The 22,258-nt window shown below is 48.2% G+C and overlaps 1 protein-coding gene across 1 annotated transcript; it reads right to left on the bottom strand.

Moving 5' to 3' along the window:
- Positions 1-374: 374 nt before the first annotated feature.
- Positions 375-21,857, bottom strand: LOC119460518 (toll-like receptor Tollo). The gene is made up of 2 exons (XM_037721438.2): positions 21,513-21,857; positions 375-5,319 (listed from the first exon to the last, which is right to left on the bottom strand). Exon 2 carries the CDS (start codon positions 5,082-5,084, stop codon positions 1,524-1,526), a length of 3,561 nt encoding a protein of 1,186 aa, XP_037577366.1. The 5' UTR covers positions 5,085-5,319; positions 21,513-21,857; the 3' UTR covers positions 375-1,523.
- Positions 21,858-22,258: the final 401 nt, after the last annotated feature.

Here is a 22,258-nt window from a genome sequence, read left to right as displayed (position 1 = left end):
TGTGATAAGCGAGATTTAGTAGCCGAGCTTACGGTGCACAAAGGTGTATCATGGTCAATCCTTTTCTAAAAAGATATGGGCGATCAATATTCCAATTATTTTTCTATTTGTCGGGGAGTTCAATATTAGGGGTCGACCTATATTCGTGTTAGACCTGTTGTCGAGTAAATACGCTATATTCGAATTCTTCCCGTCCAGGACAAAGCGCGCATTCAGGTAATTGTCGCTGTACGACTTTAGAAAAGGTAGTATACATATTCTTGCCGATACGCGAGGAACCGCACGCTGCTTCCTTTTACAGGTTTCAGCAGTGGTAATGTTTCCTGTCTTTAAGGACTAAACGAGGTCCGAGTAAGAAGCAGCCGAGACAAATGTTGAACATTTCCAAGTGTTGAGACACTTTTCTTTATTGCCGTAGTTGTTCCTTCCAAAAGATTTCTTTGCTGTTCGCGTCACATCCATAGCACAACTTAGTACATTACCGTGTAGGCTTGCCTTGTGACTGTCAACTCTCGGAAACAAAGGAAGAAAATGAGAAGGCAGTTGCTAAAAATTTAGGCGATTCAAGTCACTGGTGAGTAAAATTCGTAGGAATACTTTTTTCAAGAGGTAGCGGGACTAAATTGATATCGAAGCCTTAAGACACCACGTGGATTACACACACTCCTGTACACTCACAATTAGAGATATCTACTTGCCTATGGGCTTTCGCAATGAACTTTTTTTTTTTAATTTCGAGGCGTCAATTACGGTTGAATCACTTTTTTTATGACATGAGACTTTCAAAGGGCATCTCTATAGCAGTGCGTCTACTTTTCGAGCAAATCTGAAGTTCCTTGTAGCGGAGCGTCCAAGGACCGAGACCACCACTTGTATAGTGTCTAGGGTTCGCGATACATACACTGTAATGCAAATCGCGCTTAAATAAGTATAAATAAATAACGGCGGCACAAGGTTTCTCTGCGAGATTCAAATCACACCATTTTTCTTTAAAAAAAAAAAAAAGATCTGTGCAAGTTAAGCAGTCCTCCACAATATGTTGCAAACTGCATAGGAATGTACATCACAGTCCAATGCCTCCGTCCCACGAAGTGCTGGCGTGTTGTTTTGGCTCTTGGTAGTCACTGAGAGCAACGCAAGTACGACGCAGAGGAATTCATAAATTACGAATAAAAAAAATGGACATAAAGGGCTATATTACACTTCTATGTACAGTGAAACATCACCCCAGAGGCCACCAGTTCGTTTCAAAACGTTCTCACGTATACAACAAGCGACCGCTTAAAGGAGTTGGTACAATTTCTAGACGGATTGGTTAAAAAAGGAAGTCACGAGTTCGTTGGCAGCAGAGCAAGAGAAGGTGTTTTTACCTGCACAGCGCAAACTGGGGGGAGACTTGACTTAGATGAAGGGGGCCAAGCCCGTGCATATCCTGGCTGTAACATGTAATCCACGAGGCAGCCACCGCGCGCACACACACACACCACACCACACACCTTGGCACTCGCACACTGTACACGGCGTCAGATGTGCACGCTGGCTACGTCGCTACGGTTGCCGGAGGAGGCGGCGGCGGCCACTTTGCGATGCCGCGTGTCTGGCATGGCATATCGCAGCTTGTCCCAGAACCTCTTCTCGCCCCAGCGCAGGAAGGTGCTGGACTTGAGCCACAGCCGAATGTCCGGGTCCAGCTCCTTGAAGGAGACCCGGCCGAGGAAGATGACCACCAGCCGGTGGCTGCAGCTGTGCAGCACCTCGTGGTGGGCCGACTTGAACTCGTAGCGGCACCACTCGCTCTTGAGGAAGTGCTCCGAGAGGATCACAATAGTCCGCCGGCTGCTCTCGACGGCCTCGCTGATGGCGTCGGTCAGGTAGCCGCCGGCCATGGGCAGGTCGCGGTAGTGAAGGCACAGTCGGTACGGCGGGCTGCCGCACTCGAGCTCGGGCGCCAGGATCTGCGCTACGAACGCCTCGTCCTTCTTGCTGTACGAGACGAAGGCGTCGAACAGCTTCTCTTCCTCGGCGGGCGCGCGCTGGAACACGCGCACGCCGTACTTGGTGTAGAACCACACGCTCATTTGGCGACGGTACACCAAGGCTACGATCACCACGCACACCAGCAGGAGAAACACTACACCGACGACGACGAGCAGAGGGAGCAGGTCATGCAGGTGGCGCACCTGGCGCACCTGCGCCTCCGACGCATTGGTGCACGACGTGGCGTTCAGCTCCCACAGGGGCAGCACCGCCGTCTCGTTGTGCACGCAGTGGACGCTCAACAGGTCGCGCACCAGGTCGGCGCCGCGGGTCTGCAGGAAGTCTGCCAGCTCCTGCACGAAATGGCAGTCGCACGACCACGGGTTGTCGGAGAGGCGCACGTCGCTCAGCCGCGGCGGCAAGTTCGCCACAGCGATCTCGAGGATGTAGTTGTGGTCCAAGTGCAGCACCTCGAGAGATTTGAGCGGAAGGAAGGTGGCGTTGTTGATGCTCGTCAGCTGGTTGTACGAGAGGTAGAGCTCCCTCAGCTCTCCGAGCCCATCGAATTCGTAGCCGTGCAGCGTGACCAGTCGGTTGCGGTCTAGCCGCAGCACTCGGAGCGTACGCAGGCCACTGAAGGTTCGGTTGTTGATGGTCTGCACGTTGCTGCTGTTGAGATAGAGCACTTTCATGTTCTTTCGACCGATGTAGGTATGGCTAGACAACGTCGGTATGTCATTGCCGTCCAGGTACAGCTCGGTGACGTCCATCGGGAGCTGCTTGGGAACCGCGCCGTGCGCCCTGGTGCTGCAGTCCACGATGTTGGTGTTCCAGCTCTGGTCGTAGTAACAGGTGCAGTTGTCTGGGCATACCATCTCACAGTCGCAAGCGTCGAAGTCGCAGCAGTGGCAGAGCGCGAAGCAGTGGTTGCGGTAGCGGCACAGGAACTCGGACGAGTGCGCCGCGACCAGCGCCAGGGTGGCTTTCCTGCGACTGAAACTCAGCTGGCACGCCACGTCCGCCAGGTCAATCACTCGCGGGTACTGCCTCGAATCGTCTAGATTGCCCAGGCGTTGGAGCCACTCCATGTGGCAATCGCAGAGATACGGGTTCCCGGCCACCATGAACTGCGGAAGCGGCCGACTGCTCGGAACCTCACTCAGCCTGAACATTGTCATGTCCAACGTCTCCAGCTTGTTGTCCGTCAGGTCGACGCGTGTGAGGTTCTGTTTACCAAGAAAAGTGAAGGGCTGAATGCGCCGCAGGTGATTGCCCTTCAAGAAAACAATTTCTATGCCATTCGGCAGAGACGATGAGTCGAGGTCGGTGAGCCTGTTGTGCGACACGTCGAGCGTCCTCAGCTTCAAAATGGACTCCAGCTCAAAGTAGTTCCCCAACGCCTCTACCTGATTGTCGTGGATGTCGAGCCACTGTAGTCCGATGGGAATAAGCGCGTAGTCGAACCATCGCACACGGTTGGCCGAGATGTTGAGCATGATGAGGTCGTGCAGGTTACTAAAAAGGCCATTAACGTCGTCCAAAAAATTAGAATCCAAGCGCAAAGCGTGAAGGTCGGGGACGTCATCGAATGTGCCTTGTTCAATGGACTGAATTCCATTGCGAGCCAAGTTGAGAATCCGCAGGGACGGCAGCTCGTGGAAAGCGCCTTGGCTCAAGTTGCCGATGTGGTTTCCCATCAGGTTGAGGCCGTATAGCTGATGCAGGCCTTGATAGGAAGCGTTCTGGATGTCCGCGATCATGTTTTCGGCCACGTCGAGGGAGCGCAGCTGCTGCAGCGTCTGCACAACCCGTGGCACAGACGACAGCCTGTTTCCGGCGAGGATGATCTCTTGCAGGCTGGACACGTTGTGAAAGGCGTCTGGTGCCAGAGACTCGAGTCGGTTGTGGTCCACGTAGAGGCCGCCGAGAGACGACAGTCCGGCGAACATGTGCGTTCCCACAAACCTCAGGCGGTTATGGCTCAGGACTAGCGTATGCAGGTTGTAAAGCGACGCGAACGCCAAATCCGCGATTGACTCGACCAGGTTGTGCTGCAGCTGCAGTGTTTGCAGATTGTGCAGAGATCGAAACACGGCGTCGTCGAGCCTCGTGAGCCGATTGTGCGACAGATCGAGCACAGCGAGCCGCGTCAAGTCGGCCAGGGTGTCTGGCGCCCCGAGCCATCCGGAACTGAGCTGGTTGTGCGCCAGGTCGAGCACGGTCAACTGGTGGAGCCCTGCGAACAAACCCGGGGGCAGCGCGCTCAGCGAGTTGTTGCGCAGGTACAGCTCCGAGAGCATCTCGGCCGGCTGCAGGAAACGCGGTGGCAGGGCGACCAGCGCATTGTGCGCCAGGTCCAGGCTATGCAGGCGCGAGAGGCCGAATAGCGCCCCTTGCTCGGCGCGCGCGATGAGGTTGCGGTCGAGCTTGAGCTCGCGCAACTGGCGCAGCGAGGCGAACGCCTTGTCGGGCAGCAGGCGCAGCCGGTTGTAGGCCGCGTCCAGCTTGTGCAGCAGCGGAGAGCATCGCGCGTCGGCGAACCCCATCCGGGTGGCGTCCGCGAAACGGTTGCGCGTCAGGTTGAGCTGCGCCAGTTGAACGAGCGGACACAGGATCGATGGCGGCAAGTAGTCCATGTTGTTGCGGCTCAGGTCCAGCGCGACGAGCTGCCGCAGGGGCGCCAGGCTGTCGGGCGCCAGGCGCAGCGACAGCTTGCCCCACTCCGTGTTGTAGGTACGCAGGCTGAGGTTGTGCAGCTCCGACAGGCCGGCGAACGCGAGCGCCGGCACATGGTCGATCTTGCAGCGCTCGATGCTGAGCGAGCGCAGCCCGCTGAGGTGGGCGAACGAGCCGTTGGCGAGGTCGCTCTGCAAGAGCAGGTCGTCGCAGCGCACCGTAAGCCGCGCTGTGTGTCCCGGCTGGATGAGGCTGAAGTTGCTGGGCTCGGGGCCTCCGCTGAGCGTGCGCACGGCGCAGGTGAGCGCCACCCCGGTGGCGTCCAGCGGCTCCCAGCGGCAGTCCTCGGGCGCCACGTATCGCGCCGCGACGCTGGGCTGCGCGGCCGCTCGCAGCCACCAGAGCAGGGCCAGCAGCCAAGCCGCCCTCATGCCGCCTGCAGCGGGGGTGGCGCAGAGCGCATCGCCGCGGCGCCAGTCACCCGGCGGCGCGGCGGCACATCACAGGGGTTTCACACGCGAGCAGCACCGCTGGCCTCCTCCACTGGAATGACCGGTTGGCGCGTCGCCGGGGTGCTGGGTCGGTCTCACTGCGTGCCGCCGGGGGGAGGCTGGCTGAGGACGCCGCTCAGCCCGTGGCGCTCCCCTCGTCGCTTTCGGGCGGTCCCTGCGAGAAGGAAATTCTCTTTGTTCAACCCCCTGTGTGACTACCAGGTCGTCTCTGCCCGATTCTTGCCCCGATTCGGCATTGCGGCTTCTCGCTAAACGCGCCGGACAAATTGCACCGTTCTTGGGCGGCACGATAATGCAAGCAATGATTCAATGAGTAGCACAAATATGCTGCCCTGCGACGACGTTGGGTATAGTTAACTGGGCGCTCTCTTCTGAAAAAGCAGGGCTACAGTGGCAGCGCAGCCAGGAATGTTTTCGAGCGGCGGCTCGATATTGACCGGTGAAGGTGGTGTGGTGGCACGTTATTTTATGCCACATATCCGATCACAAGCGGATCGTCACACCACTGCTAGCTTGCTCTCACGCTGGCAGCGTTGCTCTCAAGTATAGCGGCCGAGGAGTGAAACACTCGGCCTCGAGAACACTGTGCAGTGCTTGGTGCACAATGCGCTCGATCCCATGTTGCAGCGAAGCGTTTCAGGGGAGTTCCGCTACGGTTTTCGCGCGGCGGTGACGGCCGGCGTGGTCGCCATCAAATGTGTCGGAGGGCCGAATCTGCTTTGAATAACACATTATTATAAAGGCCTTGCTTGTACCTCATTCAAATGGAAAGCAACTTATATGCGCGTGTTATACAGAGCCAGACAACCGCCACCTCGAAGAGTGAGTGTGCAACGTGCTGAACGCGGTTTAAATCACGGACCTCAAAGGCAATGATAACGCGTTTCACTCGCATTTACCTCTCAATCGCCACTGAACCTTTTTATCGCCAGTAATCCGCTATTTGTGTTCGCCTTCTACCATGCAGCTCCACGTTGGAGGTCAGCACTACAGGCCTTTGTGGCGGCGGAAGCCGTGATGCTGCAAGGCAGCCTGCCCAGGTCGAATATGTTAATAGTAGCCACTCGAGCAGTAGCAAAAAAAAAAAAAAAAAAAAAAAGAACATGTGGCCATTTCACTGTATATACGTGCTTAAAACGTAGCCAAAAATGTCGCCATGGGCAATCAAGTGAGGAAAAACACTGCTCCAAATTTGGGAACGATTCCTTTAAGTGCTTCTCGATTCGTTAATAACCTGTCTTACAACACCTTGCCCGCTATTCTTAACTGTAATATGCAACCAAAAGGATCCGCTCAACAGGAACACCTTCTGGACAGTACGTGGAACGTTTTCTTTTATAGTTCATTCATTGCGCAGAAATCTGCAATGTGAGAAGAATATTTTTATTGCAGGGAAAATATAAGCTACCGCTCCCCATGCATGGTCCTCGATAAAATTGAGTAAAGGCAAATGAACACGTTGATATGTGACCACAACTACCAGCAAAATATGTATCTCAAGAAATCCCGAGCAGGTCCCGGAAAAAGTTGAATCCAACCACAAATGCTTGCGTTTACATTCACTTGCGGAGGGTAATCGGTCAGAATTCGCGGAACCGCCAGTGTAAACTTTATTCCCAGCATGGTGGAGATCGCTTGCTAGCAGATGCATGGTGACGTCATGTGTGGCGTAGTCTTTGTGCCAATACTTGGGCTTGTTTCTTCACAGAGGTATAGCCAGCCAGCTCGAAAATTCTCCCGACCTTGGAAAATGGCCAATCTGGACCGTGTGGAGGCAGGATTTTGCTTTAAAACGCAGTCAACAATGGTTGTAAAGTAAAAGTTACTATGCCTCACTGAAATGTAGAAAACGTCATTTCTAGCCAGTGATTCGTAATTGTTAAGGCGCATTTCACTGTATCCACGTTGAAAGGCAGCTTGTACGCGCGGCGGCGACCAATGAGAGCGCTCAGACATCGGCCAAGTGCACACTTATAGCTGAAGCTGCGGAGTTGAAACGGGCAAAATGTTTTTCACTACATGCAGCCGGCCACCAGCGGACGTGTCCCTTTAGCAGCGTCTATGCGCGTTTCTGCAACGTAGGCGTGTAGTTGTTACCATGCTACATTAAGACTGACTGCAATGCACAAAACGGCGTTTTGTTAAGAAAGTAACTGGAAGTCTGAATGAGCAAATTGTAGAGCAACCTGGGAAAACTCCCGATGCAGCTTTCTGTTTCTCAATACGTGGAAGAAGCCCACGAATACACGCAATATTGCCGCTCGAGGCGTGTGCTTCTTTCACACTCGGAAAAACAGAAAGCTGCAAACCCAGCTTGCTCTACAATTTGCTCATTCAGACTTTTCATCTAATTATGGTATTTGAGAAGTTGAATCGAGATGAATTATGTCATCAGGCGGAATGCAAAAAATTATCTGATTATCTCCAAGCGACGGCATACAACATTACCTGTCCAGCTACGTGGCATTTGCATGCCTTTAAATCTTGGTGCAACGCAAACAGCCTTTCAAGCGAGTCAGAGGCTAAGGGTGTTTGTGCGTAGCTTGCCTCTCCGAAAGATGGAAGCGCTTGTGTGCAGCGTTGCTAGATGCTTGACTGCTTTGGACCACCGTCGGAAAAAAAAAAAAAGAAAGAACACCCGTGCGCTTGCGTTGTAGTGCCCGATAGAGGACCCCAGATAGTCAAAATTAATCCGGAGCCCTCTAATACGGCGTGCCTCATAATCAGAACTGGTTTTGGCACGTAAAACCCCAGAAAGAAAAAGAAGCAATGTGGACTCAATGTTTATGAATCCAGTAACGCGTCCTGGAGTGTTCGCGGTGTTTATGAATCCAAAAAGAAAAAGAAATAAAACAACGGCAAGAGTTGTGATTTACTGAATACGCTAATAACGTTGGCATTGCACAAAATAACCCTAGTTCTTCTACAGAATCTTATTGTATTCCTACAGTCGGGATCGAGTGTTCCCCTGTTGCATTGAAATAGCTAGAGTTTCTGCGGCGTACAAGAAAGGGATAATATGTATTTCAATTCACTCACCAGTTTCGGCACTACACATATCTTCTAAGGGTATAGAAAAAAAGAAAAAAAAAAGACATTCATGATCGAACAAGTAATCTTCGTGAAATACACATCATAATGACTGAATTACATTTGATTTTAGAATAGAAAATCCGTAAAAAATGGCGTTACTGAAGTTCAAGGAATACATTTGCGGTGCTCCAGGAAAGCTGTTCTATAGGTATAGTATACTGGAGGATTATTCCCAAGTTCTTGACCAATCCATCTTAAAACTGTTCTTTATGAAATTTGAAACATATAGTTTTCAGGGTCCGGTACTTTCACTTCTTTCGTTGCACGTTGAACGCCGCCTTGAGTATGTTGGCATAAACAATTCAAAATCCTCGCTTAAACAAATAACTTGTGTCACTGAGGGCAGTATTCTTGGTTCTCTTCTTTTTAACCTGCATAAATATTATGTATGGTTAACACGTCTACGAGTTCAAAGCGTGTTATCCATGCAGAGGTTGTAACTTTACTATTGCCGTCATGAAGCGACATTAAAACGAAGTAAGTGCAGAGCTCCGATGTCTGCAGTATTGTTTGGGTGAAAATCAGCTCAAGAATAATGCGCCAAAACCAAAGCAATGTTATTCGTGCCTAAAAATAAACAGGTTCCAATGTCGCCTGATTTATATTTTGACTCTGAAAAAAAAAATGCCTTCGTAGAAAGCGTATACCGTTAGGTGCATACTTTTCGAGTTTCCGAGTCATCTGCATGGGTTGGGATAACCACGAATATATTGTAACAAAGCGCTCTCTCATAACAGGAGTGATAGGCGGGTACCGACACCCGCTTTCTAATAAAGATTTCATTGTGTAGTTCGATAGATCTGTCGTGCCAGCTTGTATGAGGACGACCACTACCGCTAATTTCTTTTTAAATTAATACAAGCAGCAGATCAAGAGAGTATACCGTGCGCCATATCTAATGAAGTAATGAAAATCACAGATAGTTTACCTTTGATGATCCTTTACATGTTGTGAATGTATCATATGCCTCGTTACTACTTTTGTTACAAGTACCAGTTCTGCTAGATTTAAAAGAAAGGCCTGATGATCAGGACAGCGGCGCCGTAACCAAGCCAGCTCGAAAACGCGCCTCTGGATGCCTGCTGCGCCTTTCAAGAATGTAGAAATGAAACCAGCCCGACAGCTTTGCCGTGACCAGCCAAAGTGAACATTATTGTTGCGGTGGCTCTTCCAGCATGCCCACGTCTATCAATACTTGCAAACAGCGTTGCCGCCGTGCCTTGCCACACTCGGCCGCGATGCCATCTTTTCGCCGCTGCATCGCGAACCGTTTAAAACAGTCAGGGCGCTACGTCGCCGCATGGGCCAGTTGGGGGGCATTATTTGGGTTCACAGCGAGTCGTCTGACTTTAGTGAGGAGAAACGAATTACTGCGCTGCTTGGACGCTTAGCTAACAATTCGGAATGACGGTGGCTTCAGTTGTGCGCGCCCGACTTGTTGCTTCTAAAGGCTTCTAACGTGCCCGACTGACAATGTATTTGGGCTCGACGCGATGGTACTTTTACTGACAACCGTGTCCCAGATGCCATCCGCGGGGAGATTCCAAAAGGCAAGAGTAAAACTTTGTCGAAAGCTGGACGAGTTGATTACCTGCATCGCGTAAGATGGTCACACGACGCACGCGAACGGATCTGGCGATTCACATTCGACCGGAGTGATGCGCCGTGTGCTGTCAAAGTGCGAGCTTTTTCCGACATGCAATCACTCGTGTAGATCCCGTTCTGTGCACCTTTGTCTTGCTTGCATGCATGCCTCGTGTCGGTGCATAAAATGCTGCTCAAACACAATGTATGTTTGTCGCACGCGGACATCGCCGTGCTGGCGTGTTGGCCAGCGGGCTCCGGGCGAGCCATCACGTGACCAGTGTTTTCTGCGGTGCACGGAACTCGATTGTTGGCCGTAATGGCGCTGCGTGCATTGCGCCTGTCGATATTCGGTAGCCACGTGGGAAGCACGCTGTGGCTCCAACGATGCCTGGGCACCATGGCAACCGGCCGTGTTTGAACAGTCTCGGCATGTTCGCTTTCTTTTCGTCGGCTATGCACTACGCGACAGATGGTAGCGACGTCAATTACCTGGGCCCAAAAACAGCGTTCAGAGCAATCTACATTTTCGACACGTCCTTTTTCTTCATCCAGTAGACGTCGACGGCTGTCCAACAACTCTGAAAATACTGCACCTATTTTAGTAAATACGTGTGTGCAGAGATCTAGCGAGAGACGCCGTGCTGAAATGCAGCGTATATTATCTGCCAACAAGATGTGGTCTCAACTCAGGCAAGTTGTCTTTTCGTCCACTTTAAAATTAAATCAGTTTTATTTAACCTGCGAGTTGTTGGGAGCGCCGACAGAAATCCAAAATATGGTGACCTGATTGCGCCCGGGTATACCATACAGCACAACGCTTGACGTTGAGATGTAAAAGAAATATACACGGCATACATTCCAGTAACGTTGGGTAAAATAACACTTGTATTATTTATAACCACCCGAAAAGAAAAGTAGGAGCAATATTAGCCAAAATAAATTTGTATACCCAAAAAAAGTTACAAAACAAGAAGGATCGGTACACAGATGCTGTGTTAGCGCTTTTTCTTTAATTGTGCTAAACTACCCAAATAATTATCACAACTTGTAGACCTAAATATAACAAACAGAAAAAAGAAAAACAGTCAGGATCGGTTAAAAAGCACCACGCACTCCACTGGAGTAAGAATGGTGCCACTTGCTCACCTCCCGATGTGATTGTATGAAACTGATCCGACCGGTATAAACGGCAGCGCTACGGCGACACTACGGACGGCGGCGCAAGATGAGTCAGGTGCGCTGATGACGTTATAAGCTGGCAGCGCCTCATCCATCCGTGATTAACCGGCGGCGGCTGGCACCGCCCCCGTCTTGACTCGATGGAGCGCCGTGTTCTCGCCGATCAGTTCGCGTTGGAGCTGTAGAGGCAGCACGAAGGTCGCCGCTGCTCTCTTGAAAGCGATCGTCTTGCGTGACGGACGGACGGGTTTTCCCGTTGGGTAGGTCCGTCAGTGCAAATGTTAAGGCGCGCTACGTGGCGGCAAACCGACATCCCAAGCCGTCTGGAGCGCGGGAGGAGTGAGACGGCCGCCGCCGACGGGCCAATCGACGACCCCGAAGCTCTCCAGCGTACCTCCGCCACCGGCGACACAAATATCGGCTGCAGATTTTATTCCAGAAAAAAAAAAAACATTTCCGCTAGATGAAGTGACGCGTCTAACTGCACATTTTATGAAAAGCGATGTCCACTGCCGAACGTTAAAGGGACGAACAAGAAATGTTTGTAATATCCTTTTTCTTTAGTGCAACGGAAAGCTTACTGGTCTGAGTGATGCAGTGGTAACAGAGAAAACGCCGTGGAACATTACCAGAATTTTCCAATCCGCAGATGAGTCATGCTCAAGAAATAGGCTGAAAACCGTGATAGATGAGCGATTGTACCCGGCCGGCATTGACACATGACAAGTGTGGATGTTCGCTTATCGAGCCGATGTTCCTGCGGTTAATGTTTTATGAAGCGTTGAATTATATTTACAATATTATGTCCAAACATACGCCGCAGCCAAGCGTATAGGCCTGCCACGCTCGGCTTTTTTCTTGAGCCACGCTAAGAGGTATGCCAGAGGGTTGGCACCCATTCACGGCACAAGAGCCGCTCTGCTGCCCGCCGCTCCAATCGTTGCCCCGCTCGTTCCGTGCACCTTTCTTCGCAATACGCATAGAATAAAGCGCGAGAGCCTAATAATATACCAACAGCAATTTTAAGCAATAAGTATGCTGTACTTAGGAGCCGATCTCGTATACTACGGTCCAGCAATCATATAGTAATATGATTCATATAAGTCACAATAACATCATATATACCAAGTCCCAAGTACGAAGACTTCACCGCGAAGCCGCGCCACTTACTGGTTTTTGATACTTTATTTTGCTAACTTAAAATTATAATTCGGACTCAAATCGCGAACGGCGTGCTGGATTCTATTGCACTGGAAGTCATGCATGCTCGCGCCTCAGCCGATGGCGCCGCACGTTCTTTCAAGACATTTAGTTTACCGTACGGGAACGGTATGAAACGCGTTCGTCGTCGTCTTCTTCCACAGCTGGCTGCGTGGCCGCTAACCATTCCAGCGTGCAATTTCACTTCTGTCGTCGTAATGGGGAACAGAAGCATGCACGAGACACAGCGAAGCTGGCCGATCGATTGCGTCTCCTGGTAGTAGCTAGGTTGAACTTGGCTATGTCGAGGTTGGGAACGTGGTTGCATCTAGGTTGAACTTGGTAGCAGCTAGGTTCGGCCTTGGCTGTGCCTGAGTTGAGCTTGGTTATGCCAGGTATCTCTTAGGTTGTGACGCAATCGATCGGCCAGCTTCGCTGTGTCATGGGCTTTGCGCGGCCTAGTGCAAGCTTTGCCGTTTTTTTTTTGTTTTTGTTTTGTTCCTTCACGGTGTAATCCTGCATGCCAATGATGCTGATTTTGCACGTATATGCGTTATTCTTATTCTTAATAACATTTACATATTGTTCTTCCTAACTGTATTGTGATTGGTTTGTACTACAGATGTTGTGAGTGTTTCTATATAATTTTATACTTGTAATACAGTGGTTGTACAGTATTGTTTTTTTACCTTGGAATCGTTATTGCGCACTGCCTACTTTTTCTGATATTGTGTAATCAGAAATTCTTTCACCTAGAAATCCTGAACAACCATGCTGCAAAAATTTTCTACAGGCGTTAGATATTATTTCAAATAATATTTCGTATTGTTCTTGTGTTCCTCTTTGTAGTCGCCCACTCTAGTGCCTTGTCATGGGCCATGAGGGTACTAGAAATAAATCTCTATTGAGGACATATGTCTACTTTCCCCCTGCTATCCCTGAACCCAGGGGCTTCAAGGAGGCCAGGGGCCGTATTCACTTCGGCGATAGTTCGCCTAGACGATAGTCACGTTCAGTGCTTACCTGTGACGTCAGCATGCACTACCAACACGCGCTCTCGAACGCTTTGCAACACACGAGAGAGCGCACCGTGCGAGTGCAGAGCCGCTCGCACGGAGTGCAGAGCCGCTCGCACGGTGCGAGCGGCTCTGCACTCGCACGGTGCAGACCGGCTCTGCCGGTTTGGGCTCAAACCGGCAGCTGCAGAAAGAAGAAGAAGTATGCCTAAAATAGCCATTCAAACAAGAATAAGTGCGCCGTGAGAGATGTCACAAAAATGTCTAACTATGAAAAAGAGAGCGTATACCGAAGAGCGAACAAAACAAACGCTGACAGTGATTGGCAAAAATACAAAGAGGCATACGTCATTGCTGAGACAGCAATTAATGAGGTGAAAGAAAATTTCTTTGTTTAAACGTTATCTATCATGTAAAATCTAATCCTACAAAAATTTGATGAGTGATTAATCCTAAAGAAGAACACGCCGTTCCTGCAATAAACGACGAAAGCGGTAATGCTGTCCCCGCGGTAGCCGATGTCTTTTAATAAATACTAATGAAACACCTTTTCAGGATGACAGAATTATTTCATCTCTTCTTACACTGTGGTCTACAGGTAACCATAAGCGTGTAGCCGTTGAGCGGCTGCCACTTAATGGAAGACCTGAACTTCTGAAAATCACTTGCGCTCATCTTGCAGCAGTCCTTAGACATTCAAGATGAATGGAAAATGGCACGCACGTGTCATTCCATATTCAAATCCGGCACAAGCCCTAACAGTTATCGACCGATCATAGGCGGAAAGTTTTCATTTTTCCGTGGGGGGGGGGGGGGGGGGCCCGACCAGCTTTCCGAAACCTACCCATATATATATATATATATATATATATATATATATATATATATATATATATACCCTCTGCTAACAATTGTCTATTTCTAGCTTTATGGCGAAAGCAATTATATCGACATTTCAGGCAAATTGTCGCGGTTGTCGCCGCCGTACTGTTCCGCATTAAATCCAAAAGTCATATAAGTGAGCGACCAATACACTGTGGGTGCGGGAAAAAGCACGTAACAATAGTCGAAAAGGATGGCGGCTTGATGGGCATTATTTCCTACGCGCTCAATATTCGGGTTAGTTGTAGGTCAGGTAATCAAACGCGAATGGGAAGGAGAGCACGCGTCTTCTCCTCTAGCCCACCCGTAGCTGTGAATGACTGTGCGCGGCTGACGCTTATTGGGCCCGCGTGTGCCCTATCTAATTGTTGGTAATCATTGATGGGTGAAATGATAAAGGGCGTCTTCTACTTCGCTATCACTAATACTGCTTCGCCTTCCCGGCCAAACTGCACTCTTTTTTTATTTTTTAGTACTTGGAGTGGGATGAGTGGGTACTTTGAATGGCTGCTAACTTCATGCGCGCTGTCTTCCTTGCCGGGCTGTCTTTCTGCGCCCCTATGTTGCAGAGTTAAGAGACAGAGGTCATCGCAGATCACTCACAGAGGCCGTCAGTAGTGGACATAAAAATAGGCAGATAATGATGATGAATCTAATTTTCAGAGTTGCGGTGAATCGCGCGGCTGTACGAACCGTTCGCCTCCGCTGCCGGCGTTCTTCACAATGCTTGCGTTGTGAATGCGAGTGCTTGAGGTCATCCAGTGAGTGATTTACAGGTTTACATGGTCCGTGCTTACTATGTCCACTATGCTTACTATTTTGTATGTTTGCTACAATTTACATGGCCACTATAACTAACGTATAGACGTGTGTAAGGGCCACACTTTTCTGTCGCGATTTTGACGAGCCTGTCGTGGGACAGGGCCATTTGACCTCATTCTTCCAACTACGAGTATGAAATCCGCCGTAAACCTCCGCGATCGCCTCCTCTCGACATCCAGTAGCGACGCGCAAAAGTACGCTGCGCGAGACAATTCGCTGTTGAGCGCGATCAGAATCAGCCCACGGAACGCGATTGCTTCTCGGTTGGATGTCGTTTTTTTTTTTAATATTGGGTGTCAAGTTATGGGTGCGGCCCTTACACGGGTGCGATCTTTACACGGATTTACGCGGTAAGAAGCTTCCTTCGTGTAATTGTCTTCTACTTCGCTATCACTAATACTGCTTCGTCTTCCCGGCCCAACCGCACTCTTTTTTTATTTTTTTAGCACTTTGAGTCCGAGTATAAGGAGCTGCTGCGCATGACTTCTAGACTTCTATTTATTCTGATTTTGAGTGAATCCGGCTTGGCATCATTTCGGTTACTGAGTGAATTCTATATACAAGGTGTTTCAGCGAACAGTTTCCAAAATTTTTAAAGGTGGCCTGTGGCAGATAGTACAATTCTAGTTCATGAGGTCGTCTACTCGAAGAGGCGGGCATTACTTGCACAAAAAATTGAAATGCATAATCTACTTATTAACAAAATTAACCAATTAAATTTTTAGCTAATTACCTTATGGCCCATGTTGCAATTTACAAATTCTAGCCGTGGAGTGCGGATCCACTTTGAACTAAACCTCAGGCTGACAACAGTGTCGAGATATTAATTCTCTAACTTTGCGGAGAAATACATTGGTGTGCCAGTCACTTTCTCAACAAAACGTCGTTTTATGCATCAAAGCAGAAAAGTATGAAAAAGAACAAATTATGGGGTTTTACGTGCCACAACGAAGATCTGATTATGAGGCACGCCGTAGTGGAAGACTATGGAATAATTTAGACCACCTGGGGTTCTTTAACGTGCACCTAAATCTAAGTATACGGGCGTTCTAGCATTTCGCCCCATCGAAATGCAGCCGCCATGGCCGTGATTTAATCCCGCCACCTCATGCTTAGCAGTCCAACTAGCCACTAAACAACCACGGCGGGTAAGCACAAAAGTAACTGGAACGCCAATGCATTTCTCCACAATGTTCGGGAATTATCTCGAATCTGGTGCCATCCTGAGAATTAGTTCCTAGTGCATCCGCCTTGTGAATTCCACGGCTAGAATTCGTAAATTGCAACACGGGCCATAAGTTAATATGTTAAAAACCTCATTGGTGATTTTTTAAGTTAGTCGATTATGCATTTCAATGTTTTGTGCAAGTGATGTCCACCTCTTCGAGTAGACCAGCTCATGAACTAGAATTGTGCTATCTGCCACAGGCAACCTTTAAAAATTTTTTGAAAGTGTTTGCTGAAACACCTCGTATTTATGGCCTCTGCATGCTAGAGGCGATGTTTCCATCCCTAATGCGTAAATGTTGTAAATAATTAGAAGAGCTTTTTTTTCTTTTATTTTGTCGCCAGTCGTTAGCATTGCCTACTGGAAAGAGAATCAATATTGAGACACATATCACTCATGTGCTTTTGACACGCCGTTGATAGAAGACTCTGCCGAAGGGGTCACTGAAGTCTGCATGTTTTTTTAGGGTAAAAAAGCACGCAAAGTAATTTGAAGTCAGGTGAACCTACATCGACATATTCATTCTTTAGGTATAGGTTATTCATTTAGTTGGCTACCTCCTTCTCTTTAAAATATATAACAAACTTTGTCCTTTGTATATATTTAAATATATTGAGTCTGTGCGTGGTGTTTTCAGCGGAAATGTTAAATAAATTTTAAAGTGAGGAAACACGGATGAGGTAGCCGCCGCTGGTGCTTCTAATGTGCTTGTCCTCCTATTGTCAGGATTTGCCGAAATAAAGCGAAAGTATAAATCAAAAGCCGTGCACGTCCGCGCCAACAATGGTGCCGTAAGCTTTCAGCCACAAAAAAAGTGAAAATGTGGAGGCAACGCGAGAGAATCCTCAAATTATGTAGATAACGGAACTCCGGTAATGACACTTTAGAGGCGGGGGGGCTACGGATCTCCCGGGGGGGGGGGGGGGGGGGGGGCGCTTAGCCACCCCGGGAATATTGCGGAGGGAACTCGAGCCCCGTAGTCGGCGCCTATGCGACCGCTGTCACTAACCTGCATCTGCAGCAAACTGTTAGAACACATTGTTTTCTCACACATTATCCCTCATTTAAATGCGAATAACTTACTTTTAGACAGCCAGCATGGCTTCAGGCACAAACAATCTTGCCAAACACAATTGTTCCAACTAGTTTGACCTTCATAACTACATTCATGAGCAAAAATACCCGGACACAATAATTATTGATTTTAGAAAAGCTTTTGACCGCGTTGCACATAACCGACTAGTCGACAAAGTCGATAACCTAGAATTAGATTCTATAGCACAACCCGTTGTATTGCCGAACTATTAAATAATCGATATCAACGAGTTGCCATTAAGCAACATACATCTGGAACCACGTACGTGATCTCAGCAGTACCACAGGGGTCAGTTCTAGGACTTTTCCTCATTTAATAATGATATAACGAATAACACAGGTTCTAAGACGAGACTTTTTGCGAAGGACCGCGTCATTTACAGGCAGATATTGACTCCCGATGACGTCACTAGCTTACAAGCTGACCTAGTGCAACTCATCCAGTGATGTAAGGTCTGATACATCATGGAGATTAACGTAGAAAAAAAAAAGCTTGCGGCATTTTCTATACTTACTAGTACTCCTCTAAACGCTTACACAATAAAGAACACAGTTATAGAGAGAGTGCAAAGTTTCAAATACACGGGCGTCTATTTACCTGAAGATCTAACTTGGCATACACACATAAAATACATGACAAAGAAGTCGTTTAATAAATTAAGATTAATCAAACATCGTCTGTATCTTGTCAACTCATAAACGAAGCTACACGCTTACACATCATTCATCGGGTCTTTGTTGGAGTATGCTTCGATAACATGGCTTCCTACTTTGCCGAACCGAATCGACTCAGTACAGAATAAGGCGGTAAGATTTCCCTCATATTCACCCTATATGAGCGTATAATTGTTAAACGCAGCATCGACATTTCTGACCTTAACAACGGACGGCATTTAACATTCTTCCATTCTTGATATTACGGCGAGACAACCAATCGCATTACGCCAGTGCACATCCCATTGCATCCAGGCGGGACCCATACTTTCTCGACCGCTTAATTATTAATGTTCACATTTAGTGCAATCCATAAATTGGATTGGAACGCGTGAACAGCATATATTGTCACTTGCACAGAAGCGGTTATTTTTCAAAGGGAACTTCTGCAGCATCTTCTCAATGAATAAAAACGGCTGTTTTCATGTTGATGCGTTTCTTAGAATTGTATCACGTTTCATTTATTTCCTGCTGTTCTCATTCGTGTACATTTGAAAGTGCCACTCAACCTTCCTAATATAATACTGCACTTACCATTTCTGGGATTCATATAAGTGGTTTTTTTTTTTTTTTGCTTGTTAGTTATGCGCATTTAGAATTGTGTAATGTTTCTGTTGTGGCGCTTGAATTAACTACGAATAACATTCTGATTGTGTCGTTAAACTTCCTTTATACCACGGTGTTTACCTTTCACACAAGTCAAATCTGTTGTTTTTTTTTTTTCGTTAAGCTGTTTCTATTAAGGTCATAATTATTCTGATGTTGTATTGCTACCCCCTATGTAAACAGGGCTGTCGGGACACCTGAATAAACAAGTTGGTTGCAATCGCACGAGCGCGGTTCGTATACACTCAACATGTTCGCTGCTTCTCCTCCTTTTCTATCCCCTCCTTCCTAAAGAGCGGGCAGGCATCGCGCCCCTCTCGATGCCGATTGCCAAGCCTGGTCCTTCCCTATTTTCCTCTCTCTGTGTGCATTCTGATATGAAATAATATTTGTCTCGTTTCTGGAAAATTATAACTGCGCGAAAACGAGACACGAGAACGATCGCAGCCTGTCCACTTCGTTCTCGTGTCTCGTTTTCGCGCAGTTATAATTTTCCAAAATGTCTTACCAACTAGCCCCCCATCAAACGCTTCTCTTGTCTCGTTTCGCCTGCATTAACTGTGAATAAGATAATAATAATAATAATAATAATAATAATAATAATAATAATAATAATAATAATAATAATAATAATAATAATAACAACAACATTGAGTTCTATTACGCCGTATGGAATATAGTACGTGGAGTCGTAATACAGATAACGTCTTTCAAAGGCTGGCGATATTCCCGATTTACTGCTACGCGGAAAAACGTAAGCTTTGTCGTGGAAATTTCTGTAAAAATAGTTGCGTATCTTAAATGATACATTATTTAGCTGAGAAAAGCTCAAACCTGTATAGCTCTAAACGTAGTCGCACAAGTATCGCAAGGTGCCCGATCTCATCCGGCCCTGGCAAGAACAGCTGGGGTAGGAAACGCTCGTTGGGCCCCGCGCTTCAATGTCTGCCGTCGGGAAGCGTTCACTCACGTGACCACGGACCGTGAAATTGGAGGCCTTCTTTGTATGTTTCGGCGACTGTGGAAGCCGCAACAAGCGAAAGCGACTGTGGCAGCCCATGGGCTGAATATCTCCAAAACGCGTTTGGTTGCAAAGGCAAGGGGTGCACTGCCGGAGAGCGTCTCTCGCACCGGATGCACCGCACTGTGGGCGCGTCCGAGCAGTAAAACACCGAGGCCGCGCAACAAGTAAACGCCAGGCTTTTCTATGGTGGACCTCGCGCACAGTCGAGGTGCCGTCCCGCTCCACTCGGCCGAAACTGCAAATTACACTCTCGCTACCGAACACGCATGCAAGGAAAGAGCTACAGATATGCTCAATACCCTAAATTCAGAAGATGGCTTCGAAGCAAAAAGCATGAAAAAAAGAAATAGTTTGCGTAACCGTAGTACTAACAAAAACCCCTCTGTGGAGCTTCTAAATTCGAAGGTTAGCTGAATAGGTCCTTTCGCAGTAAAATAAACTTTTTATGAACGCCCGTTATAACTTCGATTCGACCGTTCTAACTGTGCGCGACATTTGAAAGCAAGGAATACTGCACATCGTCGCACCAGGTTCGAGTGCGACCACTTCGTTTTCACGAGTCCTGGCTTTTGACTTTTAGCATTTGGCGAAATGACCTTTCAGGAAGTGGCGAGCAACAAGCTGAGGATTTGCATCGTTTTTGCGAGGTTGGGAGTTGTCGTCAATAGGCGCCTCTACAAGACGACCAAGTCATTTTGGATTGCTCTTAGAAAAAACGTACTGCTCTGTGAATGTGCAACATTGCAAGAGCACATGTAGTGAAACCGAACTTACAGGTTATGTTCGGACGGGCCCAGCCTGCGCTATTTTGTCAGGTGCATATGTTTTCCAGCTTACACTTATTGTTGTATACTGTCATAAATTTATATCATGTTTTTATTTCATTTGTTTGCTTTTCCTTTTGTACTACTGCATTTCCCCTATAGCTTTTCGGTTAATATTTATTGCTTATGTATTCCTTTTATGTCATGCTGCAATGTATACTTGATATGTAAAGTATTAAGTGGTCCCCCTGACAGTTTCATAACTATGGGACCACCTAATGTAAAAAAGTGACCAATCATGCTATCATGTATGCAAAAAAAAAAATGTGAATAAACTTGAACTTGAAGAAATTTAGAACATTTTGAGGGTCATTCGACAGGCAAAAGGACAAGGTAGACTTTTCTTTCTTAGACAAGTCGTCAAGACTGTGACGCTGGTTTCGTAAGATGGGACTATTTGTGGTTGTTTAATAACTGTACACAGTTGGGAAGGTTGCCTACATTAGCGCCGGCTATTGCAATGCACACCAGTGAAATGGTGACTACCCATTTCCCTCTAAATAATCACACACATGCCACAAACAAACATACTAAGTCTACAAAAATAAATGTAAACAAGAGAAAAAAAAAACCGAACCAGTAGAAGCGACCCGTATGCACCCGCGTTAATCGTGTGCAGGTCAATGAAACCGCTACGTGTAACACACGAATGTCATTTTTCAAGTAGCCTCGGCATCGGACACTCTGTTTACGTATAGTTGATAAAAAAATGTACGGATCAAATAAAGCGGTTGCTGTTTATAAGAAAATCCCGTCGGACGGTCAAGACATGCGTGGTTGTGTCCCAGACTTCACAATGCGAAACCTAGCGATCTGAATCGAAGGGAAAGTAAGAAGAAACGCCAGTTCGCTAGCCCCGAAATATATCACTCTGCATGTTAAAAAGCACTGTGAAAAAACCACTCCTCATAAGGAAGGATGTTTAAAAACGGTCAGCATTTTCAAAGAAGACCAAAAAGCACAACACTAAAATGTCTTGCTTAATAAAACAACGTAAACACACTCGAAAGGTAATTCGACAGACAAGAAAATAAAGAATCAAGGGCACTTTGGAAATTTCACAGGTTAGACCCTTACCATGTTGGTGATGCAATCACTAAGCAGTGCCGCTGCTCCCACCGTTGATCAACTGTTATCCAACCAATGGGGAAATTACGATCCCTCCGCACCAACACGTCCGTCGAGAATTGACACTGCAGGGACTCCTTCGCCCAAGCCGTCTGTCATACAAAGTCAGCTTCAGGGAGCGTTGTCAACGCGCATTCCCCCACGCCAAGCATCCATTTGGCCGTGGTTTCACTGTTCCGTGGCGTCCCTGCTTTCACCGACGAAGGTCCAGCTGCGCGTCTTCGTTCCGGGAACCGCGCCGATAACATCGGGCGTCGAAGGGGCGGCCACTCTTTGTCCGAGCGGCTGCTCCACCGGCGGCGCCGACCAGTTTTTCCAGTTTACGGAACGGCGGCGCGGCCGACCTCCTCTCGTGGCAGGGGATCGCGCGCCGGTCCTCCTCCCATGCCTGCTGCGGGGCGGTCGGCCGAACCGCCGGTTCCTGCCCGGTTCGTGCTCCGGCCCACGGGGCTGGTCAAGCACGATTCGGGCTCTTCCCGGCGGGAACCATTTTTGACAACTGCCCCTCCACTCCGTCGGCTGACACCTCCTTGCCGGCCCAAGAGTTGAACAACGCTGCGTTCAAGGTTTGCACCGCCTTGGACTGAGGGTCTCCACTAACGTATAAAGTGCTCATCTCTCTCGATCCTTGATTTCTCTCGCGGCGGGACGCGCGCCAATAAAGCGCCCGTTGCAGCAAGCGACGACAATATATA

The sequence above is a fragment of the Dermacentor silvarum genome, chromosome 8 (genome assembly GCF_013339745.2).
Source record: "Dermacentor silvarum isolate Dsil-2018 chromosome 8, BIME_Dsil_1.4, whole genome shotgun sequence".
NCBI lineage: Eukaryota > Metazoa > Arthropoda > Arachnida > Ixodida > Ixodidae > Dermacentor > Dermacentor silvarum.
This window is presented reverse-complemented; position numbering and strand designations above follow the sequence as displayed.

What these genes read in the sequence shown, in the direction of transcription:
- LOC119460518 (XM_037721438.2), bottom strand. Translation starts at nt 5,084, where the DNA reads ATGAGGGCGGCTTGGCTGCTGGCCCTGCTCTGGTGGCTGCGAGCGGCC.